General features: G+C 42.8%; 1 protein-coding gene across 1 annotated transcript; it reads right to left on the reverse strand.

Moving 5' to 3' along the window:
- Positions 1 to 17825: 17825 nt before the first annotated feature.
- On the reverse strand, positions 17826 to 22803 carry LOC120059525 (14-3-3 protein beta/alpha-2-like). The gene is made up of 6 exons (XM_039008649.1): positions 22478 to 22803; positions 20462 to 20763; positions 20244 to 20367; positions 19901 to 20064; positions 19471 to 19566; positions 17826 to 19278 (listed from the first exon to the last, which is right to left on the reverse strand). Exons 2-6 carry the CDS (start codon positions 20753 to 20755, stop codon positions 19222 to 19224), a joined length of 735 nt encoding a protein of 244 aa, XP_038864577.1. The 5' UTR covers positions 20756 to 20763; positions 22478 to 22803; the 3' UTR covers positions 17826 to 19221.
- Positions 22804 to 25754: the final 2951 nt, after the last annotated feature.

Consider the following 25754-nt stretch of genomic DNA (forward strand, 5'->3'; position numbering starts at 1 on the left):
GTTCCTCCTCCACGCACTTTCCCTGTGGTGCGTGTCTCCAGCCCAGTACCTCCAGTTCCGGCACCACGCACCAAGCCTCCTGTGCGTCTCTAGAGCCCTGTACGCACTGTTCCTTCTCCCCGCACTCGCCCTGAGGTGCGTGCCCTCAGCCCGGTACCACCAGTGCCGGAACCACGCACCAGGCCTATAGTGCGCATCGAGAGTCCAGTGTGCCCTGTTCCTGCTCCCCGCACTAGCCTTGAGGTGCGTGTCTCCAGTCCGGTACCACCAGTTCCGGCACCACGCACCAGGCCTACTGTGCGCCTCAGCAGGTCAGAGTCGGCCGTCTGCCCAACGCCGCCTGCACTGCTCGTCTGTCCAGCGCCGTCTGAGCTGCCTGCCTGCCCAGCGCCGTCTGAACTGCCTGCACTGCTCGTCTGCTCAACGCCACCTGCACTGCTCGTCTGTCCAGCGCCGTCTGAGCTGCCTGCCTGCCCAGCGCCGTCTGAACTGCCTGCACTGCTCGTCTGCTCAACGCCGCCTGCACTGCTCGTCTGTCCAGCGCCGTCTGAGCTGCCTGCCTGCCCAGCGCCGTCTGAACTGCCTGCACTGCTCGTCTGCTCAACGCCGCCTGCACTGCTCGTCTGCCCAGCGCCGTCTGAGCTGCCTGCACTGCCTGCCTGCCCAGCGCCGTCTGAGCTGCCTGCCTGCCCAGCACCATCTGAGCCATCCGTCTGCCCAGCGCCGTCTGAGCCATCCGTCTGCCCAGCGCCGTCTGAGCCATCCGTCTGCCCAGCGCCGTCTGAGCCATCCGTCTGCCCAGCGCCGTCTGAGCCATCCGTCTGCCCAGCGCCGTCTGAGCCATCCGTCTGCTCAGCGCCGTCTGAGCCATCCGTCTGCCCAGCGCCATCTGAGCCATCCGTCTGCCCAGCGCCATCTGAGCCGCCCGTCTGTCCCGAGCGATTAGAGCCGCCCGTCTGTCCCGAGCGATTAGAGCCGCCCGTCTGTCCCGAGCCATTAGAGCCGCCCGTCTGTCCCGAGCCATTAGAGCCGTCCGCCAGTCAGGAGCCGCTAGAGCCGTCCGTCAGTCAGGAGCCGCCAGAGCCGCCAGCCAGTCAGGAGCTGCCAGAGCCGCCAGCCAGTCAGGAGCTGCCAGAGCCGCCAGCCAGTCAGGAGCTGCCAGAGCTACCCTCCAGTCATGAGCTGCCCTCCAGTCATGAGTTGCCTTCCAGTCATGAGCTGCCTTCCAGTCATGAGCTGCCCTACAGTCATGAGCTGCCCTACAGTCATGAGCTGCCCTACAGTCATGAGCTGCCCTACAGTCATGAGCTGCCCTCCAGTCATGAGCTGCCCTCCAGTCATGAGCTGCCCTCCAGTCATGAGCTGCCCCACAGTCATGAGCTGCCCCACAGTCATGAGCTGCCACTCAGTCATGAGCTGCCACTCAGTCCGGAGCTGCCACTCAGTCCGGAGCTGCCACTCAGTCCGGAGCTGCCACTCAGTCCGGAGCTGCCCCTCTGTCCTGAGCTACCTCTCTGTCCTGAGCTACCTCTCTGTCCTGAGCTACCTCTCTGTCCTGAGCTACCTCTCTGTCCTGAGCTACCTCTCTGTCCTGAGCTACCTCCTAAATCATGTGGGGGCCTTGGGGAGGATTCTTAGGCCAAGGTCGTGGGCGAGGGTCGCCACTCAAAGGACGCTAAGGAGGGGGACAAAGACAGTGGTGGAGTGGTGTCCTCGTCCACCGCCGGAGCCGCCACCGCGGACAGATGCCCACCCAGACCCTTGAGTTTTAGGGGTGCGTTCGGAGTCCGCACCTCAGGGGGGGGGGGTACTGTAACGTCCTGACCAGAGTTCTTATGTGTTTTGCTTGTTTAGTGTTGGTCAGGACGTGAGCTGGGTGGGAATTCTATGTTGCGTGTCTAGTTCGTCTGTTTCTATGTTCAGCCTAATATGGTTCTCAATCAGAGACAGCTGTCAATCGTTGTCCCTGATTGAGAATCATATATAGGTGGCTTGTTTTGTGTTGGGGATTGTGGGTGGTTGTTTCCTGTCTCTGTGTTTGTGTTCTGCACCAGCTAGGACTGTGACGGTATGTTCGTTTGTTATTTTGTATAGTGTTTTTGTTTTGTCTAATTAAATTCATTATGTCAAATTACCACGCTGCACATTGGTCCTCTGATCCTTCTCGCCTCTCCTCGTCTGAGGAGGAGGACGAAGTAGACTGCCGTTACAACCTCACCATGCTGTAACTAACATTACAGCAGGGTGCCAGCCAGAGCCATATATTTAGCTTGCTGACGTTAGCTATCTAGCTAAACGGTTAGCGTCTTCACTAGCATTACAAGCTAGCTAGCTTAATTCCTACCTTGCTTGCCATGGAGTTGATTATCAGCTAGCAAGCTAACCAAGCAAACCAGACGACAGGTTTGATATGATGTACCTAGCTAGCTTTCAATATGACCTGGACAGCTAAAATTCCTGCTAGCTAATGTTAGGTAGCTAGCATTTGAGGGCTGACTGTTCTCACAAAAACATTTGTGTAGTGCAAAAATGAACCAACAGCTATGGTGGTAATTTGTGTAATGTGGGATTACCGCAGTACTGCTTGTCCATGTGCTAGCTAACAGCAACAAGCCCAGACGTGCTAGCTAATGTTGTGTCAGCATCCAGCAGTGATCAACATAGTGGTTGCATAGTAACAGCATCTTTTATTTTTTATTTAACTAGGCAAAAGGCCTCCTGCGGAGACAGGGGCTGGGATTAAAAATAAAAACATATTAAATAAAATATAGGACAAAACAGACATCACGACAAGAGACAACACTACATAAAGAGAGACCTAAGACAACAACATAGCGTTTGGTAGCAACATGACAACAACATGGTAGCAACACAACATGGCAGCAGCACAACATTGTTGCAGCACAAAACAGGGTACAAAACATTATTGGGCACAGACAACAGCACAAGTGGCAAGAAGGTAGAGACAACAATACATCACGCAAAGCAGCAACAGCATTGGTGGAAAATCTGATGGCCGAATGGTAAAGCACATCTAGCCGCTCGAGAGCACCCTTACCTGCCGGTCTATAAATTATGTCTCCATAATCTAGCATGGGTAGGATGGTCATCTGAATCAGGGATAGTTTGGCATCTGGGGTGAAAGAGGAGCGATTACGATAGAGGAAACCAAGTCTAGATTTAACTTTAGCCTGCAGCTTTGAAATGTGCTGAGAGGAGTGTACCGTCTAGCTATACTCCCAAGTACTTGTATGAGGTGACTGACTACCTCAAGCTCTAAACCCTCAGAAGAAGTAAACACATCTGTGGGGAGAGGGGCATTCTTTTTACCAAACCACATTACCTTTATTTTGGAGGTGTTCAGAACAAGGTTAACGGCAGAGAAAACTTGTTGGACACTAGGAAAGCTTTGTTATAGAGAGTTTAACACAAAATCCGGAGAGAGGCCAACTGAGTATAACACTGTATCAGCTGCATATAAATAGATGAGAGCCTAGGATTGAGCCTTGGGGTACACCCTTGGTGACAGGCAGTGGCTGAGACAGCAGATGTTCTGACTTTATATACTGCACTCTTTCAGAGGGTTAGTTAGCAATCCAGGCCATAGACCCTTCAGAGACACCAATACTCCTTAGCCAGCCCACAAGTATGGGATGGTCTACCGTATCAAAAGCTTTGGCCAAGTCAATAAAAAGAGCAGGACAACATTGCTTAGAATCAAGGGCTATGGTAACACATCCATAACCTGAGCGGAAACTAGATTACATACCAGAGAGAAAACTATAGACATCAAGAAAGCCAGTCAGTTGATTATTTACAACTTTTTCCAACACGTTTGATAAACAGGGCAAAATAGAAATAGATAACTAGCTATCTATGTACGTAGCTAAATAGCTAGCTAGTAAGCCATGTAGCTAAGCAAACAAATTGTATTTCAAACAAATGACCGGACCGTTTGAATGCTACCTGCTAGAAATCTGCAATCTGTTTCAACGACGAACTAGTAAGCAATACCGATTTGCTAGTTAGCTACAGTAGTTAATTTAACTCACTGCGTACCAAGCATCGATGATCATGTCACCAGAATAAGATTTTAGATTTGTATACGAAAGGAGCATCAAGCAAATCACCTTGCACTTTCAGCACCCTGGGAAGTTCATAATTTATTAGCCCTTATTAATCTGTAGCCTAATAAACAGCACGCTTTCCTGAAGAGTTGTAGTGGGAGGACCACACAGCATGCCATAGCGTGACTCCAAAGCCTTGTCTCCATTGGCATTTAAAATTAGGGCCAAGTTTGAGCTGGCTCAAATGGAATTCTGAAATTCGAGCTGGGTTGATGGAAACCCGGACCAGTGCAGCCCAGTTTCACAACTGGTGCCAAAGGTGACGCTCCCTCTTTTTCCCCTGCCCCGCTACAAAGTTTCTCCCTGCAGGCGGTCACTGAGTCCAAGGTAAGGAGCTCCTTAAACTTGACCCCAAAAAACCATCTGGGTCAGATGGTTTAGACCCTTTCTTCTTTAAGGTTGCTGTCCCTGTCATCGCCAAGCCTATCCCTGACCTTTTTAACCTGTCTTCTCTCTGGGGAGATTCCCATTGCTTGGAAGGCAGCCACGGTTAGTCCTTTGTTTATTAAAGGGGGAGATCAAGCTGATCCTAACTGTTATAAGCCTAACGTTAGGCTAATGTCAGCTAGCTAGGTACGGTTACTAGCCAAGTTGGCGGACTCGTGATTGCCAATCAATTCCAGCATCACTAATGAAATCAAAATACATTCCAGAAAATAGCATTTATAAATCTATATTATTGGAGAATGACTGACCTTATTCAAATGCCCAAGGTGGAAACAGAGCTCAGTCAGATTACTTAATTTACAAAGTGCTGGCCTATAAAAAAAAAACATGTTTTTGTCATTAAACTACAGTATGGAACGCCGTTTGGGTCTTTGCGTGTCAAAAAAGATATGTCAAATAACACCATTTGACGCTTCAAATAAGCTTTTAATTTGACACGTGTAAGAAATACCATTGTAAATAACACAAGCATATTGCTATTACATTGTTATAACTAACTTCTTTCTAAGCAGGGTTTCTCACACACCCAGAGACAGATGGCTGACACAGAACATTCATAAACACTGATAAGAAAAGGGTGCAGACACACACACATACTCAAGGACAGAGGGCTGACTACGCACACACAAAATCTCCTGTTTTAGCTGAACATTTTGATAACAAGGAACTTTTGTTGCAAGACTCAGAAGGATGACGTCCAGCTCATCAGGACCAATCTGAGAAGACAACAACCTGTCCAGAACCAACCAAAGGACCAGAACTTCCAGACTCAACCTACTTTCTGTCCTGTATAAAATGACTATGTATTTCTGTTATCTGGGCTCTGTCTGCAGGTTCCTTACGAGCTGAATGAACGAGTCCAAGCATGCTTGTATCAGATATCTTTACCTCTGAATAAAACTGCTTTTTATTATACGAATATCCACCCTGTCCAGAGTCTCTACTTCGTCTCAGTTCTCCAGTAAACTTGTGTCATCAACAAAATGGTAGCAGAGGAAGGTTTTCTTCTCTGAATTCGATCCATAAAGGTTGACAGAGAAAAGAGACAAGTGAGAGACGGATCAGAAAGGAAGGGTGACCGGTCCGACGGAGCAGCCGGGAATCCAGCTCGCCTCAGGAAACTGATCTAGACGGCCGTCAAAACGAAGGTAAGCAGTACCTGTTAAATCAAAAATCTGCATATTGTATAATAGGAAAATCCAAATTTAAAGATCAGAAGTACTGAGGTGGAGTATGGATTACTGTTAAATTTATGATAAATGTCTATTGTAAATGTAAAAGCAAACATGTAAAGATATCTGAGATATAGAGAGTCACATAGTCGGGTAGAAGCCGTGAGACTCAGAGTCACATAGTCGGGTAGAAGCCGTGAGACTCTAAAGTAATTAAAAAGAGATTCACATAGTCGGGTAGAAGCCGTGAGAATCCAAATAACTTATAGAGAGTCACATAGTCGGGTAGAAGCCGTGAGACTCAGATTCACATAGTCGGGTAGAAGCCGTGAGAATCTAAGTAAATGTGTGTTGTAAAAAGATTCACATATTCGGGTAGAAGCCGTGAGAATCCAAGAAATTGTGTTATAATTGTAACTGACTTGATAAAAAGATTCAGATAGTCGGGTTGAGTGAGAATTCCGTGAGAATCCAAGTCTAGAAAAGGTTCCCCAGACTTAACAACATTTGATTGGTTAAAACACTTGGAAGTTACCTAGGGGGAATCAACAAAATAAAAATAAAAATACGAGTTCAGATAGCGGGCAATGGTTGACTTGGCACTTAACTAGATGCACTGTGAAGAACTTAACTTGCGATCAATGTATTAATGTTGTTATGTAATAAAATACAAATGTGGAAATGTTAATTTGAATGCTATGAAAGATTGGCCGTTTCACGAGACTCACAAGTTGATAACTTTCGGGAGGACAGCTGAGTCTTCTTTTGGCCCGTGGTACAGCCGCCGAGCTGAAGACTGACTTGTATTTTTCCTCTATTGTGATGTTGGTGTTTCCATAATTCCTAAAATTGAATTGACAATTGGTACAGCAGCGCTTCGATTTGTTAATATATTGTTCCGGAAGGGTGATTCCGACACCTTCTGGGAAAATATTTAACGGATCGAAAAACTGAAAAGCGATAATAACTATTGCAAAATAATTCTCAAAATTGAATTGACAATTGGTACAGCAGCGCTTCGATTTGTTGATGTATTGTTCCGGAAGGGCGATTCCGACACCTTCTGGGAAGATATTCAACAGATCGAAAAACTGAAAAGCGATAATAACTATTGCAAAATAATTCTCAAAATTGAATTGACAATTGGTACAGCAGCGCTTCGATTTGTTAATGTATTGTTCCGGAAGGGCGATTCCGACACCTTCTGGGAAGATATTTAACAGATCGAAAAACTGAAAAGCGATAATAACCATTGCAAAATAATTCTCAAAATTGAATTGACAATTGGTACAGCAGCGCTTCGATTTGTTAATGTATTGTTCCGGAAGGGCGATTCCGACACCTTCTGGGAAGATATTTAACGGATCGAAAAACTGATTAACAGTAATAACTGCTGTAAATAATTCTTTGTGTGCGAGGGTGAAGTGCAAGAGATAAGTCTGCACTTGCACCGAGAATTCATCTCGGGTTTTATACTCAGAGACGGGCTAAGTATACAAAGATAGTGGATAGATTACACACACATAGTACTTAATTTATAAGACAGAGAGGGTCTCGTGTAACGCGCCAATCAAACCCTTAAGGCTAAGATAGCTAAGGTATGTGCAGGTTCGAAGTTGATATGGGTTGAAGCCCTGCCTCTGGCGTTGATGGCCATGAGAGCCTCTCCAGGGGCAGGCACCCATCTCTCTCCTCATGAGATAATGACTGGTCCACCAAGAGAGGGAGGTCATATGCCCGCTCTTGATGTAATTATGTGAAACAACTGACGGAACTCTCTGTAGCACTCTCTACCCAGGTTCGCAAGGTCCGAGAGGGGAAGCTGCCAGGAGGCACGCCACCACAATGTAAAATGGTGACTGGGTGGGGTTAAAAAGTCCACAAGAGAAAGTGGCTGGAACCCAGGTGGACTGAACTGTACGAAGTGAAGGAGGTTACTTCACACTCAGTTCAGGTCAAAGGTAAATCAGGCGCACCTTGGCACCACCTCACACATTGTACTCTAGCTCCAATTCCTTACAGAAGTCAGAGCCGATTTGAGCGGCCTAAATTCGATTCCAAATTAAGACACTCCTGATTCAGGTGATGCGGCATCAAACTTCGCCTCCCCTGAAGAAGGAACCTCTCCCAGTTAGAGGCTGCAAATGAGAACGTGTTCTCAGTCAACTTACCTGGTAAAATAACGGTAAAATAAAATAAATAAATAAAAAACACTCATAACTCTTAGAGCTGTACAGAGAATGGACAGAAGATGGCAGTATTGCAGCACTCAACGGTCTCCCAGAAAATGGAGAGCCTGTTTGAATGCTGGTGACAGAAAAAACTTAGAACCAATTCGGTGTAGAGAGAATACATTTAATAACTTATTTAGGTTAAATTTACAGACTAATGATATTATTGTTATGGATTGGCTGACATGCGATATAAATTTAGCGAAGTATATGGTAAGTTTACACTTTGGAATGGAAAGAGTTGAGAAGTTGATTTTACTTATACGATAGTTTTGCTGCTAAACTTAGTTGGAGTAACTAGATGTTTTGCCTAGAGGCATGAATAAGACAGTCATTTTTGGTATTATATTGGCTAGTTGCTGCGTTCTGAATACAGGTTGAGCGCTAGTAAACGCATATCTTTATTTGAACTATACTAATCTATTTGATAAAAGTACTAAACCTGTATATTTAACATTTGATAATGATTTACCGGGTGTGGCCGTATTAAATTATGCTAGAGAAAATTGGTTGTGTCATTTAGAGGGAAAATGTGTACATTATAGCTTTGAGATACTTTTCAAAAGTTGCTGAAAGTTATTGGTTTTTGGTTTAGGTAACACCAGAGAATTCGAACAATAAGTAAACGTATTCTAAACGTGATCTGTTTTCATTATGGGGAACAAAGAACGACTCGCAACCTGGTATGGCTGGCATGAGAGTTTTTAAAGGGACAGTGTACGTTTATCACAGTTGTATGGTTAGTACATGAAACATCGGGGAAATTTAAAACGAATGATTTAAGGGTATTATCATAATTATTAGGTTTTGTTTTTGTGGTAAACGTTTTGGGTTAAGGGGTTTTCCGTGTTCCGAGAGACAAGATAATATTAGGTGTTTTACTTTCTGAGTTTTATTTAGACAAGGGACTTTGTTAAGATAAAGGGTTCTTTTGGTATGTCTAGATATGGTATGAAACACGAATGTAGGTGTAACCTTTTTGACCTCTTTTCGTTGCATTTTCCTGTCAATCACGGGGGGATCAATCACGGGGGGATGTAGTGAGAATAATGAAATTGTGGTCATTTGGGAATACTAGTTTTGAGGTAAATTGATATAATAGAGTTTATAACTCTTGACCATAATTGTAGTTTTAACCACAGAGGAGTCAGGATTCTGTTTTTAAACATTGGCTATGACGGTTTTGAATGGGCTGTTATTGAATTGGTTTGAACAGGAGATATTTTAAGCCTATAGGGCATGGAAATAAAAGTGATAGAGAGCTTATTAGTAAAGAAAGGAATTTATATGGTTAGCATTTGTTTTGGCCATAAGAAGATAGAGATAGGTTTATTAAGGTTATGTAAGGACTTTAGAGATTGACACTATAAGACATGTTGTTAATTTTAAATCCATGATTTTAGATAAAGTCAAAACAGTGAGACACTTAGTTAATAATGCAAAAGAACACATAGTTGTTATTGACTATTATTAGAAAAAGGCAGACAGATGGGTCTACCCCACGCTGTTGAGACCTTGAAGGTTTGAGAGTAGAGTGGGGAGGGTGGACCAGGAAATGAGCAAGGTAGGCTGTGAAATAAGATAGGACAGAAGGGGGTTAACACATATAAGCAGCACAGATACATTTTAAAGTAGATAAGTCACTTGACAGAGAATTGGAAAAGAATAGATATGAATGTACGCCCAAGGGAGAATTGGATTTCTATATTATAATGTACTAAGTCATGAGTAGGTAAGGTTGATACCTGGCCAGAGCCACGGGGGAGGGGTACATTGTGGTCTAGGATAGGATGGGGCCTATTGGATAATAAACTAATTTAAAATTAAAAATTCTAGCTAAAAAATAGGCATAGAAGTTAAATATATAATCAGATAGAACAAATGACAAACTGTTTATTAACCAAACCTGTATGTCCAAGATTTTATGCATTACAGGTGAATTAAAGGAGAAGGTGATTCACCCGACCTGGGGGCATATCGCACTTGGAGGGTGAGACACACTGACACTGCCGAATGATCACAGAGTTAAGGAGAAGAACCGTTACTAATAGAGTTCGGGGATCAACTCCTTAATGAAGAATTCCCTGCCCCCGACCTTTCCTCACTGTGTTTGTTCATAGAAGTGAAAGTGTTGCTTGATCTCTGGCTGATGATGTGTTCTCTGGGAGAGGAGGGGGCTTTACAGGATTGCTTGTAGTCCTGAGTTGTCTGTTTAGGATACGATGGGGATGTTACCATCGCAGTGCTGCCAGAACCGCCACCAGTTCCGACAGACCAGGTTCAGCCGGCCTCCTCCACCACTTCAAGACCAAGTCCTACGCCATCACCTAAACTCTACAATCTGGTATAGGTAATAAATGTAAAAGACATCTCAGATAGTGACCAACTGGGGACTGATTCTGGTTATGAGGGAAGGGAGAATATGTGGTTGGCCTATAAAACACTTAATAGAAAGGACTGTGTCGTATGTGGACATGCCAGACCTATTCTGGCTGCTCACCCATTTGCCCTAAGTAATGGGGAAGGTTGGATGTGCATATTGGAAAGTTTAAGCCAAATTCAACCCTGTGTAAAACTCTGAGTCTTGTGTTCCCAGAAGTCCGTCCCCAGAAGACACCATGGGGGGTTAAGGCATATGGGGGATATTACAGCTGTAACACTGGTACAGGTAGAGGTATAGACTATGGGAGGTTCCCTGCTACTGCCTGCATTACTAATGTCACTATTAAATAGAGGTGTTGCTGATGTATGGTGGATGTGTGGACCTGCCAGGCGGTTGACCCCATTTTGAAAGGAGATTATCAGGGAACATGTGTTTTGGCCAGTCTGATAAACACCATTGCCTATTATTGAGGTTACAGCTAACCAACTTTTGGGAGCTGCACATGACAGAGGCTTGGGACCAACCCAGGAGACGGCAGAAACGTGACGCTCCTTGGTCCGAGGGTACAGATAACATTCACACCAACCTGTTGGGGGTCCCAATAGGGGTCCCCCACGAATTCCAGACATTAAACAGGAATGATGGCCTGTGGCATCTGATGCCCATCATTGGCCCAGCTATTGTTGATGCTAAGCATAATGCCTGGATCAATTATATCTACTATAATTAATAATGATTTGTTAAATACACCCACACAGCACTTACGGGAATGGCTGAACAATTGGATGCTACCTCTCAAACCAGTAGACAAAATAGACTAGCACTGGACATGATTCTGGCCATCCAGGGAGGCGTATGTAAAATGTTTGGAGAACAGTGTTGCACGTTTGTCCCTAACAATACTAGTTCGGATGGGAGCATTTCAAAAGCTCTGAGTGGGTTGGCAAGGTTATCAGTGGAGATGAGGGGTCTTGCAGGTGTGGAGGAGAGTGGACTGGTCCCTTGGCTGGGTGGTTGGTTTGGTAAGTACACTGCAATGATGATTACTGAATTTCTGACACTAGTTGTTGTTTTTCATTTCTGTGCTGCCTGTATCATACCTTGTTTGAAGAAGTCTGTTACAGATGTGGCAAGGGCCTCTGGTATGATGCCGCTGCTTGATGCTCCAGTAGGAGAGGCTGATACGGAATCAAGCTTTCGCAGGAGAGTGGGCCTGACAGAGGAGGACCCTTGGTTCGCTGTAGTTGATGTTGTCGAATGAATAAAAAGTGATGTTTGTCCTCCCTGTTGTGAAGGTTTGAAGTTCCCGGGTGGCGACGAGCCCACCTGATACAGGTTGTATAGAGGGATGGACCTGAGGGTTTAACATACTCTTGTTTTTTGGTTACTAATGTGTCCAGGGGTAGTTCTTGGAGTGGTCTCCTTTTGGTCCTTGCTCATCCTTATTGGTGACTGAGGAGGCTGGAAAGGCCACCCACCAGAGCTGTGTGGTATGTATGGGAGCCCGTCCACTCCTACGCATTGTACCGGCTACCCTACCTGACGTATGTCTTCTTCCTGTTATGAAACATGACAGCCCAACTGCCAACTGCTCCGTATGGGACAAGTTTTACCCTATTGTTAAAAGTACTAGAAAGGGCCCCGATGTTTTCTTCTCGGGTTGCCAGGGCTAATTTCACTTGTATAAATATGTCCCTTGGCCCTCCAATGCTGGGAGCATTACCTTATGAATGGTGCAATAACACCCATAATCCTAATGCCCCTTTCCAACCTGTGTCTAGAGCTGATGTCTGGTGGTGGTGTGGAGGAAATCATCTATATGACCGCCTGCCAGGGAATGCCACTGGTCTTTGTGCTCGTCTCTCTGCTTCTTCCTGTTTCAGTGTATCCTATGGAAGTAAAGGACCTGATGGCCCGTGTAGAGAGGGACGGGGATTTATCCCGGTCCAAAAGATCAACAGGAGTGGATCCTGGAGACCCCACCTATATTGACGCCATAGGAGTCCCTAGGGGGGTGCCAGATAAGTATAAACTAGTAGACCAGGTTGCAGCGGGTTTTGAATCATCATTTTGCTGGTGGTGTACAGTTAATAAAAATGTGGACCGAATCAATTACATTCATTTTAATGTTCAGAAACTAGGCAATTGGACTCAACAAGGCTTCGAGGCGGTCCATGGCCAATGGGAAGCTACTTCCCTGATGGCATTCCAAAATAGAATCGCGGTGGATATGTTGTTGGCTGAACGCGGAGGTGTTTGTGCCATGTTCGGAGAGCAATGTTGTACTTTCATTCCCAATAACACAGCAACTGATGGTAGTCTTACTGTTGCCTTAGAAGGTCTTCGTACTCTTAATGGGAAAATGAAGAGCCACTCAGGAGTGAATACCTCAATGTGGGACTCTTGGATGGATGCGTTTGGTAAATATAAGACGCTTGTTTCTTCCATACTGGTATCTATATCTGTCTTCGCTGCGATACTGGTGCTTTGTGGATGCTGTTGCATTCCATGTATTCGAACGCTGGCCACTAGGATCATAACTACTGCTATTGATCCCAACCAGACAGAGAAGGGACAGATGTTTCCTCTGCTTGCCCTGGAGGATGCTGAGCCAGGCTATTTGACTGATGACTGATTCAACGCCATTTATAGCTTTTGTCACGTCTCTTGTGAGACGTGAAGAGGGGGAATCAAAGCTTTATCTTCTGATAAAGTTTGCCCTATTCTGCCATTTATAGCTTTTGTCACGTCTCTTGTGAGACGTGAAGAGGGGGAATCAAAGCTTTATCTTCTGATAAAGTTTGCCCTATTCTGCCATTTATAGCTTTTGTCACGTCTCTTGTGAGACGTGAAGAGGGGGAATCAAAGCTTTATCTTCTGATAAAGTTTGCCCTATTCTGCCATTTATAGCTTTTGTCACGTCTCTTGTGAGACGTGAAGAGGGGGATTTGTAAGAAATACCATTGTAAATAACACAAGCATATTGCTATTACATTGTTATAACTAACTTCTTTCTAAGCAGGGTTTCTCACACACCCAGAGACAGATGGCTGACACAGAACATTCATAAACACTGATAAGAAAAGGGTGCAGACACACACACATACTCAAGGACAGAGGGCTGACTACGCACACACAAAATCTCCTGTTTTAGCTGAACATTTTGATAACAAGGAACTTTTGTTGCAAGACTCAGAAGGATGACGTCCAGCTCATCAGGACCAATCTGAGAAGACAACAACCTGTCCAGAACCAACCAAAGGACCAGAACTTCCAGACTCAACCTACTTTCTGTCCTGTATAAAATGACTATGTATTTCTGTTATCTGGGCTCTGTCTGCAGGTTCCTTACGAGCTGAATGAACGAGTCCAAGCATGCTTGTATCAGATATCTTTACCTCTGAATAAAACTGCTTTTTATTATACGAATATCCACCCTGTCCAGAGTCTCTACTTCGTCTCAGTTCTCCAGTAAACTTGTGTCATCAACACACGTCAAATAACACAATTCTATTGTAGAATGTTGTGTGTGCTGAATTTACACGTGCAAGCCAAGCGCCACCATTACTATCAGTAGCACTGTCAAAGCTGTACTAAAAAAGTATTCAAACAAGCACCCACCGTCCACGAACGAAGCTAGCTGGCCGCTTATCATTTTAGCTATGGGCAACAGGATTAAGTAGATGGCTAGCTAGTTATTTTCATGAACTTAAATTCAGTTTCAATAGGCGAACAACAAGTGGCTACCTAGCTAATACTTACAACGATTCATACATCATTGCTAAGAATATTGAAAGTGACTGCAGTTTCAGGCTGGTTGCATTGACGCTAGCTCGGTAACGTTACCAAGCTAAAGCTAGCTAGCTACTCCAGATGTTGCTAATAACATCTGTATCAAATATATTTCCTTTTTTTTATCCTGATCTTATTCCAAATGCTCACACATACGTTTTCCCATTTGGTGGAACAAATAATGCATTTTTACGAACTCGGTATTGTAAACACATCGTTCGCCTGTGTTGTTCGCAGACTTTTTTTGTACAGCTTTGACAGTGCTACTAATAGTAGTGGCAGCACTTGGCTTGCAAGAGCAAATTCAGCACACACAACATTCTATAATAGAAGTGTGTTATTTGACGTATCAAATTAAAAGCTTATTGACTCCTCAAATAGTGTTCTTTGACGTGTATCTTTTTTGACACTCAAAGACCCCAACGGCGTTCCCTTGTGAATCACCAACCTTGTCCAGACAGAGGGTTGAGTTACCGAATTGACGGTTTATTAACCCAACTTTACACAGGCTACTGTTTGGCCGTAGCCCACGCCAAATAAACAAAATATACCCCACAAGCCAACCGCGACCTTCTCTTGTGAAGCCCAAACGTAAGAGAGAGAACAATGGCTAAACCTGGTATTAACTTCCAATGCTCCATACCCCTGCCAAAATCCCCTCCACACCACTCCGCCAAACACCAGGATGCCCGGCATCAGAACATTCCAGGCATCCCCGTGATTGGCAGATAGCAGGTTGATTGGCATGTCGGACCAAGCGAAAACTGGTAAGTACAACACTAATAGCCTACCACATAACACACCGCTGTCTGTGCGGTTCGCTACAATATTATAAACTATGTCGACGCGGCCCGACTAAATGTTCTGCGTGAAAAAGTAGTCCACGTACATTGAAAAGCTACATTCTGGGATTCGAAAAAGTAGAAAACTGGGTCCCCTACACTTGTTTTTGCAAACAGTTCAAGGATAAGGAAATGTACAATGGAACATTGTTAATCATATGCACTTAGTAAAAGTCCAACATTTGTTAAAACAAATGAGTGACAGGTGTATACATCACTGCAGCCTCGTCTCATATACTAGACGTAGCGTAAATGTAAATTCGTTATACTAAATTAGAATATGTTATTTTTGTGTAACAGTATAACTTTAAACCGTCCCCCGCCCCGACCTCGGGCGCGAACCAGGGACCCTCTGCACACATCAACAACAGACACCCACGAAGCGTCGTTACCCATCGCTCCACAAAAGCCACGGCCCTTGCAGAGCAAGGTGCAACACTACTTCTAGGTTTCAAAGCAAGTGACGTAACTGATTGAAACGCTAGTAGCGCGTACCCGCTAACTAGCTAGCCATTTCACATCCGTTACATTTGGTACTGTATGGTTACATAAGACAGATGGTTACTTTAGGCAAAAAACAAAAGTAGGGTGGATGGGTGGGTGTATAAAAGGTTGAGCGTTTGAATCTCATAATTTTAGCTAATTAGCAACTTTTCAACTACACTGAACAAAAATATAAGGCCACAATAAAAGGCCACTCTAAAATGTGGTTTTGTCACACAACACAATGCCACAGATGTCTCAAGTTTTGAGGGAGCATGCAATTGACATGCTGACTGCAGAAATGTCCACCAGAGCTATTGACAGAAAATGTGTAAATTTTTATACCATAAGCCGCCTCCAACGTCGCTTTAGAGAACTTGGCAGTATGTCCAACTGGCCTCACAACCGCTGTGGGCGAGCAGTTTGCTGAAGTAAACGTTATGAATTTGGTGTCCCATGGTGGCGGTGGGGTTATGGTATGGGCAGGCATAAGCTACAGACAATGAACATAATTGCCTTTTTCAATGTCAATTTCAATGCATAGAGAAAGCGTGACGAGATCCTGAGGTCCATTGTCATGCCATTCATCTGACGCCATCACCTCATGTTTCAGCATGATAATGCGTGGCCGGCCCCATGTCGCAAGGATCTATGCACAATTCCTGGAAGCTGAAAATGTCCCAATTCTTCCATTGCCTGCATACTCACCAGACATTTCACCCATTGAGCATGTTTGGGATGCTCTGGATTGATGTGTACTACAGCGTGTTCCAGTTCCCGCCAATATCCAGCAACTTTGCGGAGCCATTGAAGAAGAGTGGGACAACATTCCACAGGCCACAATTAACAGCCTCATCAACTCTATGTGAAGGAGATTTGTAGTGCTGCATGGGGCAATTGGTGGTCACACCAGATACTGACTGGTTTTCTGATCCATGCCCCTACCTATTTTTTTAAAGGTATCTGACCAACAGATTCATACAGTATCTGTATTCCCAGTCATGAGAAATCCATAGATTAGAGCCTAATTTATTTATTTAAATTGACTGATTTGAACTGTAACTTAGTAAAATATTTGAAATTGTTGCATGTTGCATTTATATTTTTGTTCAGTATACTTACTACTTTTTAGCTACTTTGCAACTACTTATCATATTTTCTAACTCTAACCCTTTATCTAACCCTTGCCCTTATTAATGTAACTCCTAAACTTAACCCTAGCCTAGCTAACGTTAGCCAGCTTGCTAGAATTCATAACATATCATACGAAATGGGAGATGGACATCCACATAATTAATACATGCCATATGAAATATAGTCTATTTACTATGTTATCTCGGATTTACATACAGAATAATACGAAATGCTCAGCGACCAGGTTGATAATTGGCAAAAACCAATGATTGTACAATTGTACAGTAATGTACTTTGTAAATACTGTTGAAAAATAAAGATGAAGACATTCTGCCTTTAAAAAAAAATCTTAAACAAAACCTTATTTCACTTGGACTTTGACAGTTTACAAATTATTACCTAAGTGAAACTGGGATGTTTTTTGGAAGACAAACATTTAATCTATAACCTGTTTTCCCAATTTCATTAATAGCTACTTTTAGCTATTCTAACTTTTGACAACCATGTGCACACTGTGCAAATAGACTGTCTCAAGCTAGGTTTCCATCCAATTGGCCACAGATTTTCATAACAATATTATAAAAAACCCATAAATACAATGTGCATTTTCCCATCAAATTGACGTGCGTGATGACGTAGTACACAATAACGTAGTACACATAAAAACGACTTTGCTGTTAAATTCCCATGTACCAAATAATGACTAAAAGTTAAATGGGTTTCCATCGAATGATTAACTTTACTGATGATTTTGTCACAAAACATTTTCAGCTATATTGTGTTCTTGGCAAGTGTGCTCTAAACAACAGCTCGCAGATACAGTGCAAGTAGGATAGCCTATACTACATGAAATTTGCATTTGTCAAAAGGCAGCCAAGCATCAACCATATCTTTCCCGAGTCAGTGGGAGTACCACACAGCATATCGTGAGACTGCAAGTTTACTTTGATATAATGCTTATGTCGATATGTATAAAAGCATTTCTCGTATAATACATTTTACCAACACAAAAAGAGCCCTCCTTGTCTAGCATATTTTGTTTTGTCGACATTTGGAAAGTTTACCAACAAATCAGCTGTTTCCATCAGGCCCGTCATTAAAACCAATTCTCCAACATGTGCTTTAAATCACATGAAAAGGTTTGATAGAAACCTGGTTATAGGAGCACATTTTTGGCCAGAAAGAATACTGGTCAGTAAAAACAAAGCAAGATAGCCTGTTCCACATTTTATTTATTCAGATAAAGATGAGAATTGACTCTAAAAAAGCAGACTGGCCGCTATATGTAGATGGGTTTCTTACTCTATGTGGGATGTAATGGCGGTGTTGATATTGTGAATTTGTGACACCGCTTCTTACTTGGGTTGTGGTATGGGTTGGGTCTCCAATGTGCTGCTTCACAATAAATTGTACAGCAATGGCTTCAGAGGCTTATGTTCAAAGCAGTGGAGTTTAGGGGCATGAGAGCAAATTATGACATCATACCTTACAAACCATAGAACAAACATAACAAATATGTTGAGATTCTAAGAGAGAACAGAAGACGGTCTAAGCTTAATTTCAACTTCTTGGCAGTCAAACAAGCAACATAAACCGTCTTCCATTTTGAAGTGTCTCATAGAAAACCAGGCAGATACATTGGAGAAAACAACCGCTTTAAGAGGAATATTTTTGCAAGCAGGGTTGATACAGTGTGATAAGACATTTTCGAAAAAAGGTTCAGTTACTTTAGGTTTTACAGAAAGATAGTCAATCTTGCAAAATACATGGAACAACATTTAAGCACATACAATTTTCATTGTATTGAGTTCAAGCAGCGCTTGATCTTGAACAGTGAGTTATACCATTAGGACAATAATCCACTTTGTTCAAAAAGAGTTCTGCCTTTCATAAAGCCTAATACAATTCTGGTGGAATGTCTTATAATGGAGGAAATCTAACATGGCGAAGGGGTCTCTTAATCAAACCTTGAAATTGTGAAAGTGATTATAGAGCAAAACGCCCAGATGCCAGTGTCACAATACAGCCTGCCTCCTTTCTGTATGAGCCCACAGCAGAATTGCACTGTTAGTTAAATACAGGATTGTACTGTGTCTGAATTTCAAAAGCAAGCAATAGTGACGTGAGGAAGAAAATATAACACTTAGCATCACAGTGTTGGTGAAAATGAACTGCCAGTTTAATAACCACACGTTAAACCTGCAATACCATGACAAATCACACAAAAAAAATGACCGTAACAAAAGTGATGAAAAATGCACAACCAGCTAGGTGGGACAAAGGAATTAAGGACGATTAGAATTAACAACCCCCGCCCCCAACACAGTCAGTCATTCACACACCCAATTTAGCACACACATACACACCCCAAAAAAATAACAGCAACATGGACTCGCTACTCAATACAACCACATTTTCACAAACAAAATGACAACCTGCTAACAACTGGACATTACCCTGTCGCCTCAGTGACCTGAGAGGGATAAACTAGTTGGTCAGGAACAATTCCGGCTGCTTGTCATACAGAGGGGGAGGGGTTGATGGAGTGGAGGGGGATGTTTATAAGCTGTTTGTGTTTAAGAGTGTAGGTAGATTAACAGTGCAATTCCATTAGTTTTCCCCTTCTCCGGTCTCTCCCTCATCTCCCTGGTTTTCCGATGTCCACAGCTGCAAAAAAAATAAAATCATGTTTGTTAACATTATACTCCCCAAACTGAATTTGGTATCTTCTACACCATGCCATATAAATGAACAAAACATGCATGTAACTGGAAGCATCAATGGGTCGACTTGAAGAAATTACAATAAGAAGAATTGGTGTCAAGCCATTTAATAATTATACAAAAAGAAAAGACTTACAGTCAGGTTGTCCCTTAGTAGTTGCATGATCAAGGTGCTGTCTTTGTAGGAATCCTCATTTAAGGTGTCGAGCTCAGCGATGGCTTCATCAAATGCCTGTAAAGGAGGAAATTACACTAAGAATAGAATGCTAAATTGCCACCAGTTATTCCAGTACACAGCTATCCCTTTGCTATACAAATGCATTAAGTTATTGTCACGCCAGTCATTTGTTAAAATAGTGGTATGCTGAAATAACTGCAGGATGGGCACATTTTTAGATCCAATTTCATGTTTGCAAACTGAGCCAAAGTGCCTTCTTACAAATGCAGAAACTGGCAAGATAAGACATGTCACAATGGCTCTGCATTCTTTGAGTGAAGCACTTTTTGATTGTCTTGGGGGTGAAAGCTGAGGCGGCATGATTTGGCACTTGAAGTCGCTCTCTCACCGTCTTGGCCAAGGTGCAGGCCTTCTCAGGGTTGTTGAGGATTTCATAGTAAAAGACAGAGAAGTTGAGGGCCAGGCCGAGCCTGATGGGGTGTGTTGGCTGCATCTCCTTCTTGCTGATGTCGAAAGCATCCTGGTATGCCTGCTGGGAATTATCCACTGTGGCTTTAAAGGCAACAAGAAGGGAGAGGATGAATTTGAGCACTTAGTGTGTAGCAGTACAATTCATCACATCTTTAGGGAATATTTTAACATATTCCTCTATCCACACATCTAATCCATTAGCAGTCATGATGTGATTTGGTGTATTTCATATAACTAAATAAACTATCTTGTTTACTTACTCTTTTTTGCATCGCCAGCTGCTACCTCAGACAGGTATCTATAATAATCGCCTTTCATTTTCAGGTAGAACACCTTGCTCTCAGCTGCAGTTGCATTGGCAATCAGGTACTTGTCAAGAAGTCCCTGAAAGAGAAGACAAAAATGATCGAAATCAGCATACCTACTTAGAGAGAAATTTTAAGTTATATTTCAGAGGGTGGACCACAACAGTTCTTACCAGCACATCGTTGCAGATGTCCTGCAGCTCGGTTTCAATCTTCTCCCGGTACTCCTTGGCCATGGCTTGCTTTTTCTCGTTGCCCTCTGTCTTTTGCTCGATGCTGGAGATGACCCGCCAGGATGAGCGGCGTGCCCCCACAACGTTCTTGTAGGCCACTGACAGCAGGTTGCGCTCCTCATTGGAGAGCTCCCCACCCTGCTCCGTCACAGACTTCATGGCCCCAGCCATATCGTCATAGCGCTCAGCCTGCTCAGCGAGCTTGGCCTTTTGTACCAGGTCGTTTTTGTCCATTTTTCAGTCTGAGAAGAAAAGAGAGCAGAATGTTAGGAGTGTATCGAAATAGTCTGATGGGCCTTTTTCTCATATCTGTGCAGATGAAGGAAAGGACTATTGATATTAGATATACCTATAGCACCCTACATATGACTAGTCAATTACAGCATTTATTCAAACTGCTGAGAGGTGACAGGGCAGTAGGTTAATCTAACTGATTAATGTTCATGTTCCTTCTTTTGGTTTTTAGATAGATTGGTTAGATTACGCCATTCTTATGAATTCATGTCTAGGGGACTCTGATATTGCCTACTTTCATATTAACAGGACTAAGGCCATTTGAAATATAGCTAAATAATTGACTTCTGCGATTTGTGCCATGATTATGCAATTTTCTATGAATTTGAATGATTGCAATTGAATGTTAGCTACAACAGGTAGCTATGTAGAACTACACTTAGCCTTAATGTTTTACTGGTGCATGGCCGCCATTGTACGAGTTCCATACAACTAGGCATTAGTGTTCATGTCCTGTGTTTTTGCAAGCAAGCTTGTACTAGATAGTAGTTGCAGTAATGCGTTGTGGGGCCGTAGGGCGGCACCACCTACTACATAACTTGTAAGACTACATGCATACAATTGCTAACCAGGGATATATATTAATGGGTTGTTAATTTGATCAATTTAGCAAGCTACCTTTACATATCGTTGAGTTATCTAGAAGCTAGTTAACTTTACTGCTATCCAACTCTGACAGAACAATCAATCGACATTAATAACCTGTCGATGTGTCTTCACCCGCCCCTAGCTAGCTACCCCGTTTGAAATCAATAAATATAGTAGCTCATTTCAATAAATAAATATATAGAAAGGTTAATGTCGATTGGTATATATATATATATATAAGCTACCTAAGCTCTTTAGTGGGGCATATGTTATGTATATTGTTTTGCCATCGAACGTTAACGTGTTGGTTATTACTAGCTAACGTTAGCCAATTTAATGCGATATTAAAACAACGGTGGTTGAATGGCGGGGCATTTGCTAGCTAGTTAACGTTGCGGAAAGAGGCTTGATGTAACTAACTTTAACTCGCAAACGGTAACGTTGGTTACTATCCTTGTCAAACGATATAATTTAAAGTAGTTAACTAGCTGGCTTAGACATATGAGTTCTTATTGAATCAAAACAATTATCCGGCTAACGTTGCGGGTCAGCTTGTGACATTACATTAGCCGCAAAGGCCTGTGTTCTGCCTGTTAGAAGTTAGCTATAGATGCTAGTCGACAGCTAGCTGTAGCACACCACCTCAGAATAGTGGAGGGTCGGTCAAATGGCTAGGAGTAGCTAGCTATCTGTAAAATACGATGTTTGCGGTTATCGACTTTTCGAATGTGCATTTCAGTAGGAATAAGTCAATGGTTATTTTCTACTACGATTTAGTTAATGTTACCCGTTTTATCAGTTAGCTGATAAGTTAGCTAACCATTTTCAATTCACGTACATGGCCTAGCTAGCTAGTTTGGCATGAGCTCAGTTAGCTTACTAGCCACCTAGAAAACAAGTCCTTGTTCAGCACACTTCACCGAGGAGCGTTGTATAATTTAAGTTAGCGAGCTAGCATGATGGCTAACGAATATAATTACACCGAAACGGACATACTGTGTAATATTGAACACACGAAATAAAAACATAAGACATAAATGAACTTTTCTCGGGTCCCCGAGTAGGCAAACTCACAATTTTTACGGCTCTAATTCCTGCTTTTTCTCTGGACGATGCAGCCTCCGTCCTCCGTCTCTCTCCTCGAATCGTTCAGGGCAGTACCACTTCCGCTACATTGACACTTCTGTTTCCTTTAGCTAGCTAAAGTTAGCTTCATGTCAACAAAATACTTCACGCTATAACAGACATGACATCGTTTGGGTTTAATCATTTATATTCAGCTACCTACTATGTTTTATTGTCAAAACACTCAATGCGAGACATTCAACTCCTTATTTAAACCAGGACAATGCAGTGTGTTTTGGCTAGTAAGAGGAACAGCTATACACATACAGTATCTTCAAATTAGCACTGATTGCAATGCATGTTGGATGCACCTGAACATATGAAGCAATTATATTTCAATATTACTAATATAGTTGGGGGACAAATCTCATCACAGCGTTGAAATATTGTTGAAGATAGCGTGAAAAACAAATGCACTTGGGCAGTGTTTTAAGATATGCAAAGTTCAGGTGTGTACTTGCAGTATAGATGGGCTTTGCTTTCAAAATCCTAGCTACTGGAATACTTTTTCTCTACTCAATGCAACGTGCAGTAGACGATCAGGACATTTTACAGTGAGTATGTTGAGCCAGTAGGAAGATGAGCAGAGAGAGTAGTGTTCTGTATCTTACAATGACTTCCTTTCAAACAATACAGTTGACTCATACATATGTACATTGCATTAATGCCGTGCTGTTCATCCAGTTTTTTGTTTTGTGCATGCATTCCACATGCCCCAAGTCATTGCATGTTTCAGGGGCCCATAATTCCCAACTTCCATTCTTATACATTATGAAGAAAGTAATTATTCACCCTTCCCCTTCCTTACCCCCAAAAAACACACATCTAGTCATTGAAAATGCATTGGATTTATTACACATTAAGTGGGTCGTTCCACGAAATGGGTTCCTTTTCCGTCCCTTTGATATTTTAAGTAGAAATTGTGCACCAATATTGCATTTTAAAAGCCTGTTATATTATATGAAGTGCTCTGTAATTTAGACAACATGGAGAATTCAACAAATCTCATTTTTAATATGAATAAAGACTTGAAGTGCCAAAATTCAGCATTTTGATATGTCGCTCCATCAACTTTGTGTCACCTCTTAACCCCAAAATGTCTCCAAGTGTCACACCTACTCCCTATCCAATGCTAGACATCAGCGGTGTACTAACCACCGGTCTTGGCACCATCATTACGCACACCTGCTCCCCATCATTACACACACCTGGACCTCATTATCACCTTGATTACTCTCCCTTTATTTAGCCCTCAGTACCTCAGTCAGTATTGGTGTTGTACTTTATTTTAAAGGTCAACCCTGTTACATGAACTGAATGCTTGCTTTAATGTGGTGAAATGGTTCATTTTTAAATGATTTCTTTTAAAGAAACATTGGACATCTAATAGTTAAATGCTTTTTGCTACACCTGCAGTAACATCTGGTAAATATGTGTATGTGACCAATAAAATTAGATTTTTTTTTATAGTAAAATCATAGTGTAAAGGCAGGGGAGCTGGTTCTGTATTTGGCCATTTTCTGGTGTTTTGTGGAGGAAAACTGAGCAGGTCAAGCATAACATGTCAACCCTGTTACCCATAGATAGGCTAGAACTGTTTTAACAATTTCATTTTTTGTGAAGCTTGCATTTAATTGCCACTCCCGGTTGCACACAAGCTTCCTGTCACAGGGGGATTTATGGCTGATTTAAGATGAAATTGTCAACCCTGTTACTTTATTTGACACTTAATAGGCACTTTTTTATTTATTTAACTTCTTAAAATGGGAAAAATAGTTTTTTTGAACATGTGCTCTTTATGACAATGTTATAATTAGGTGAATTCGATTTTATTTATTTTTTTGCAAACTTACACTTCTCCAAAGGCACCGAATTGGTGGAACGACTCAAGTATTTACACATAACAGTTCTACAGAATGTTTGTGAGATAATGGACCAGTTTTCCTAACACCTGCCCCATGTTGATAAAGTGCTGTCGATCATGAAGCCTGACCTAAAAGGAGTCATTATCAGTGAGGGAAGAACTGCTTGAAATTATTGATCACAGTATTTAAAATAAAAAAAGAAAAGACATATTAAACTAAATATCAATGGGTGAAATACTTAGCTAAATATCAGTGGATGAAATGGGTAGATTAAAGAAACAGGAATAATGTGAATAATTCTGAAGTAAGGAGTATACCGGTAGTCAATCAAAAGTGCAGCGTTGCCACCAGAGGGATCAAAAGCATTGGATGAAGTTGTCTTATTTTGGTCTCACCACCTGTCTCTCTTCATGTAAAAGACCAATGGTACCAAAATTGCAGACTCCATGAATAGCTGTAGAGAAGAGACATAGCAAAAGTACCGTCATTGGCATCCATCAGAAGTATCAACGACATTAGATAAGTTTTATTACTTAGATGCCCAAAAAAGTAGGCAGGTTAAGGAGTAAAATTGAGATCCACACACCTTCAATCCCATTTGCTTCCTCTGATCGTGCTTAGGTTCCGCTGCCCATCACCTGGTTCATAGTGGCTGGGGTGCCTGTGGAGAGATGTCGTTAGGAAAAAGAGTTGAACATGTAGTTGCATTGATCATGAGAACGGTGAGGAATCAGCCCAGAACTACACGGGAGAATCTTGTCAATGATCTCAAGGCAGCTTGGACCATAGTCATCAAGACATCAAGACTTTGGTAACACACTACGCCGTGAAGGACTGAAATCCTGCAGCGCCCGCAAGGTCCCACTGCTCAAGAAAGCACATATACATGCCCGTCTGAAGTTTGCCAATGAACATCTGAATGATTCAGAGGACAACTGGGTGAAAGTGTTGTGGTCAGATGAGACCAAAATGGAGCTCTTTGGCATCAACTCAACTCGCCGTGTTTGGAGGAGGAGGAATGCTGCCTTTGACCCCAAGAACACCATCCCCACCGTCAAACATGAAGGTGGAAACATTATGCTTTGGGGGTGTTTTTCTGCTAAGGGACAGGACAACTTCACCACATCAAAGGGACAATGGACGGGGCCATGTACCGTCAAATCTTGGGTGAGAACCTCCTTCCCTCAGCCAGGGCATTGAAAATGGGTCGTGGATGGGTATTCCAGCATGACAATGACCCAAAACACACGGCCAAGGCAACAAAGGAGTGGCTCAAGAAGAAGCACATTAAGGTCCTGGAGTGGCCTAGCCAGTCTCCAGACCTTAATCCCATAGCAAATCTGTGGAGGGAGCTGAAGGTT

The sequence above is a fragment of the Salvelinus namaycush genome, chromosome 14 (genome assembly GCF_016432855.1).
Source record: "Salvelinus namaycush isolate Seneca chromosome 14, SaNama_1.0, whole genome shotgun sequence".
Lineage (NCBI taxonomy): Eukaryota > Metazoa > Chordata > Actinopteri > Salmoniformes > Salmonidae > Salvelinus > Salvelinus namaycush.

Bases quoted from the DNA above. Each gene is read 5' to 3' on its own strand.
- LOC120059525 (XM_039008649.1), bottom strand. From the start codon at position 20,755: ATGGACAAAAACGACCTGGTACAAAAGGCCAAGCTCGCTGAGCAGGCT. The intron at 20,065-20,243 runs GTAAGTAAACAA...TTGCCTTTAAAG, and splicing joins AGCTGGCGATGCAAAAAAGA to CCACAGTGGATAATTCCCAG. The intron at 19,279-19,470 runs GTAAGTCTTTTC...TTTTTTTTGCAG, and splicing joins TACTAAGGGACAACCTGACT to CTGTGGACATCGGAAAACCA.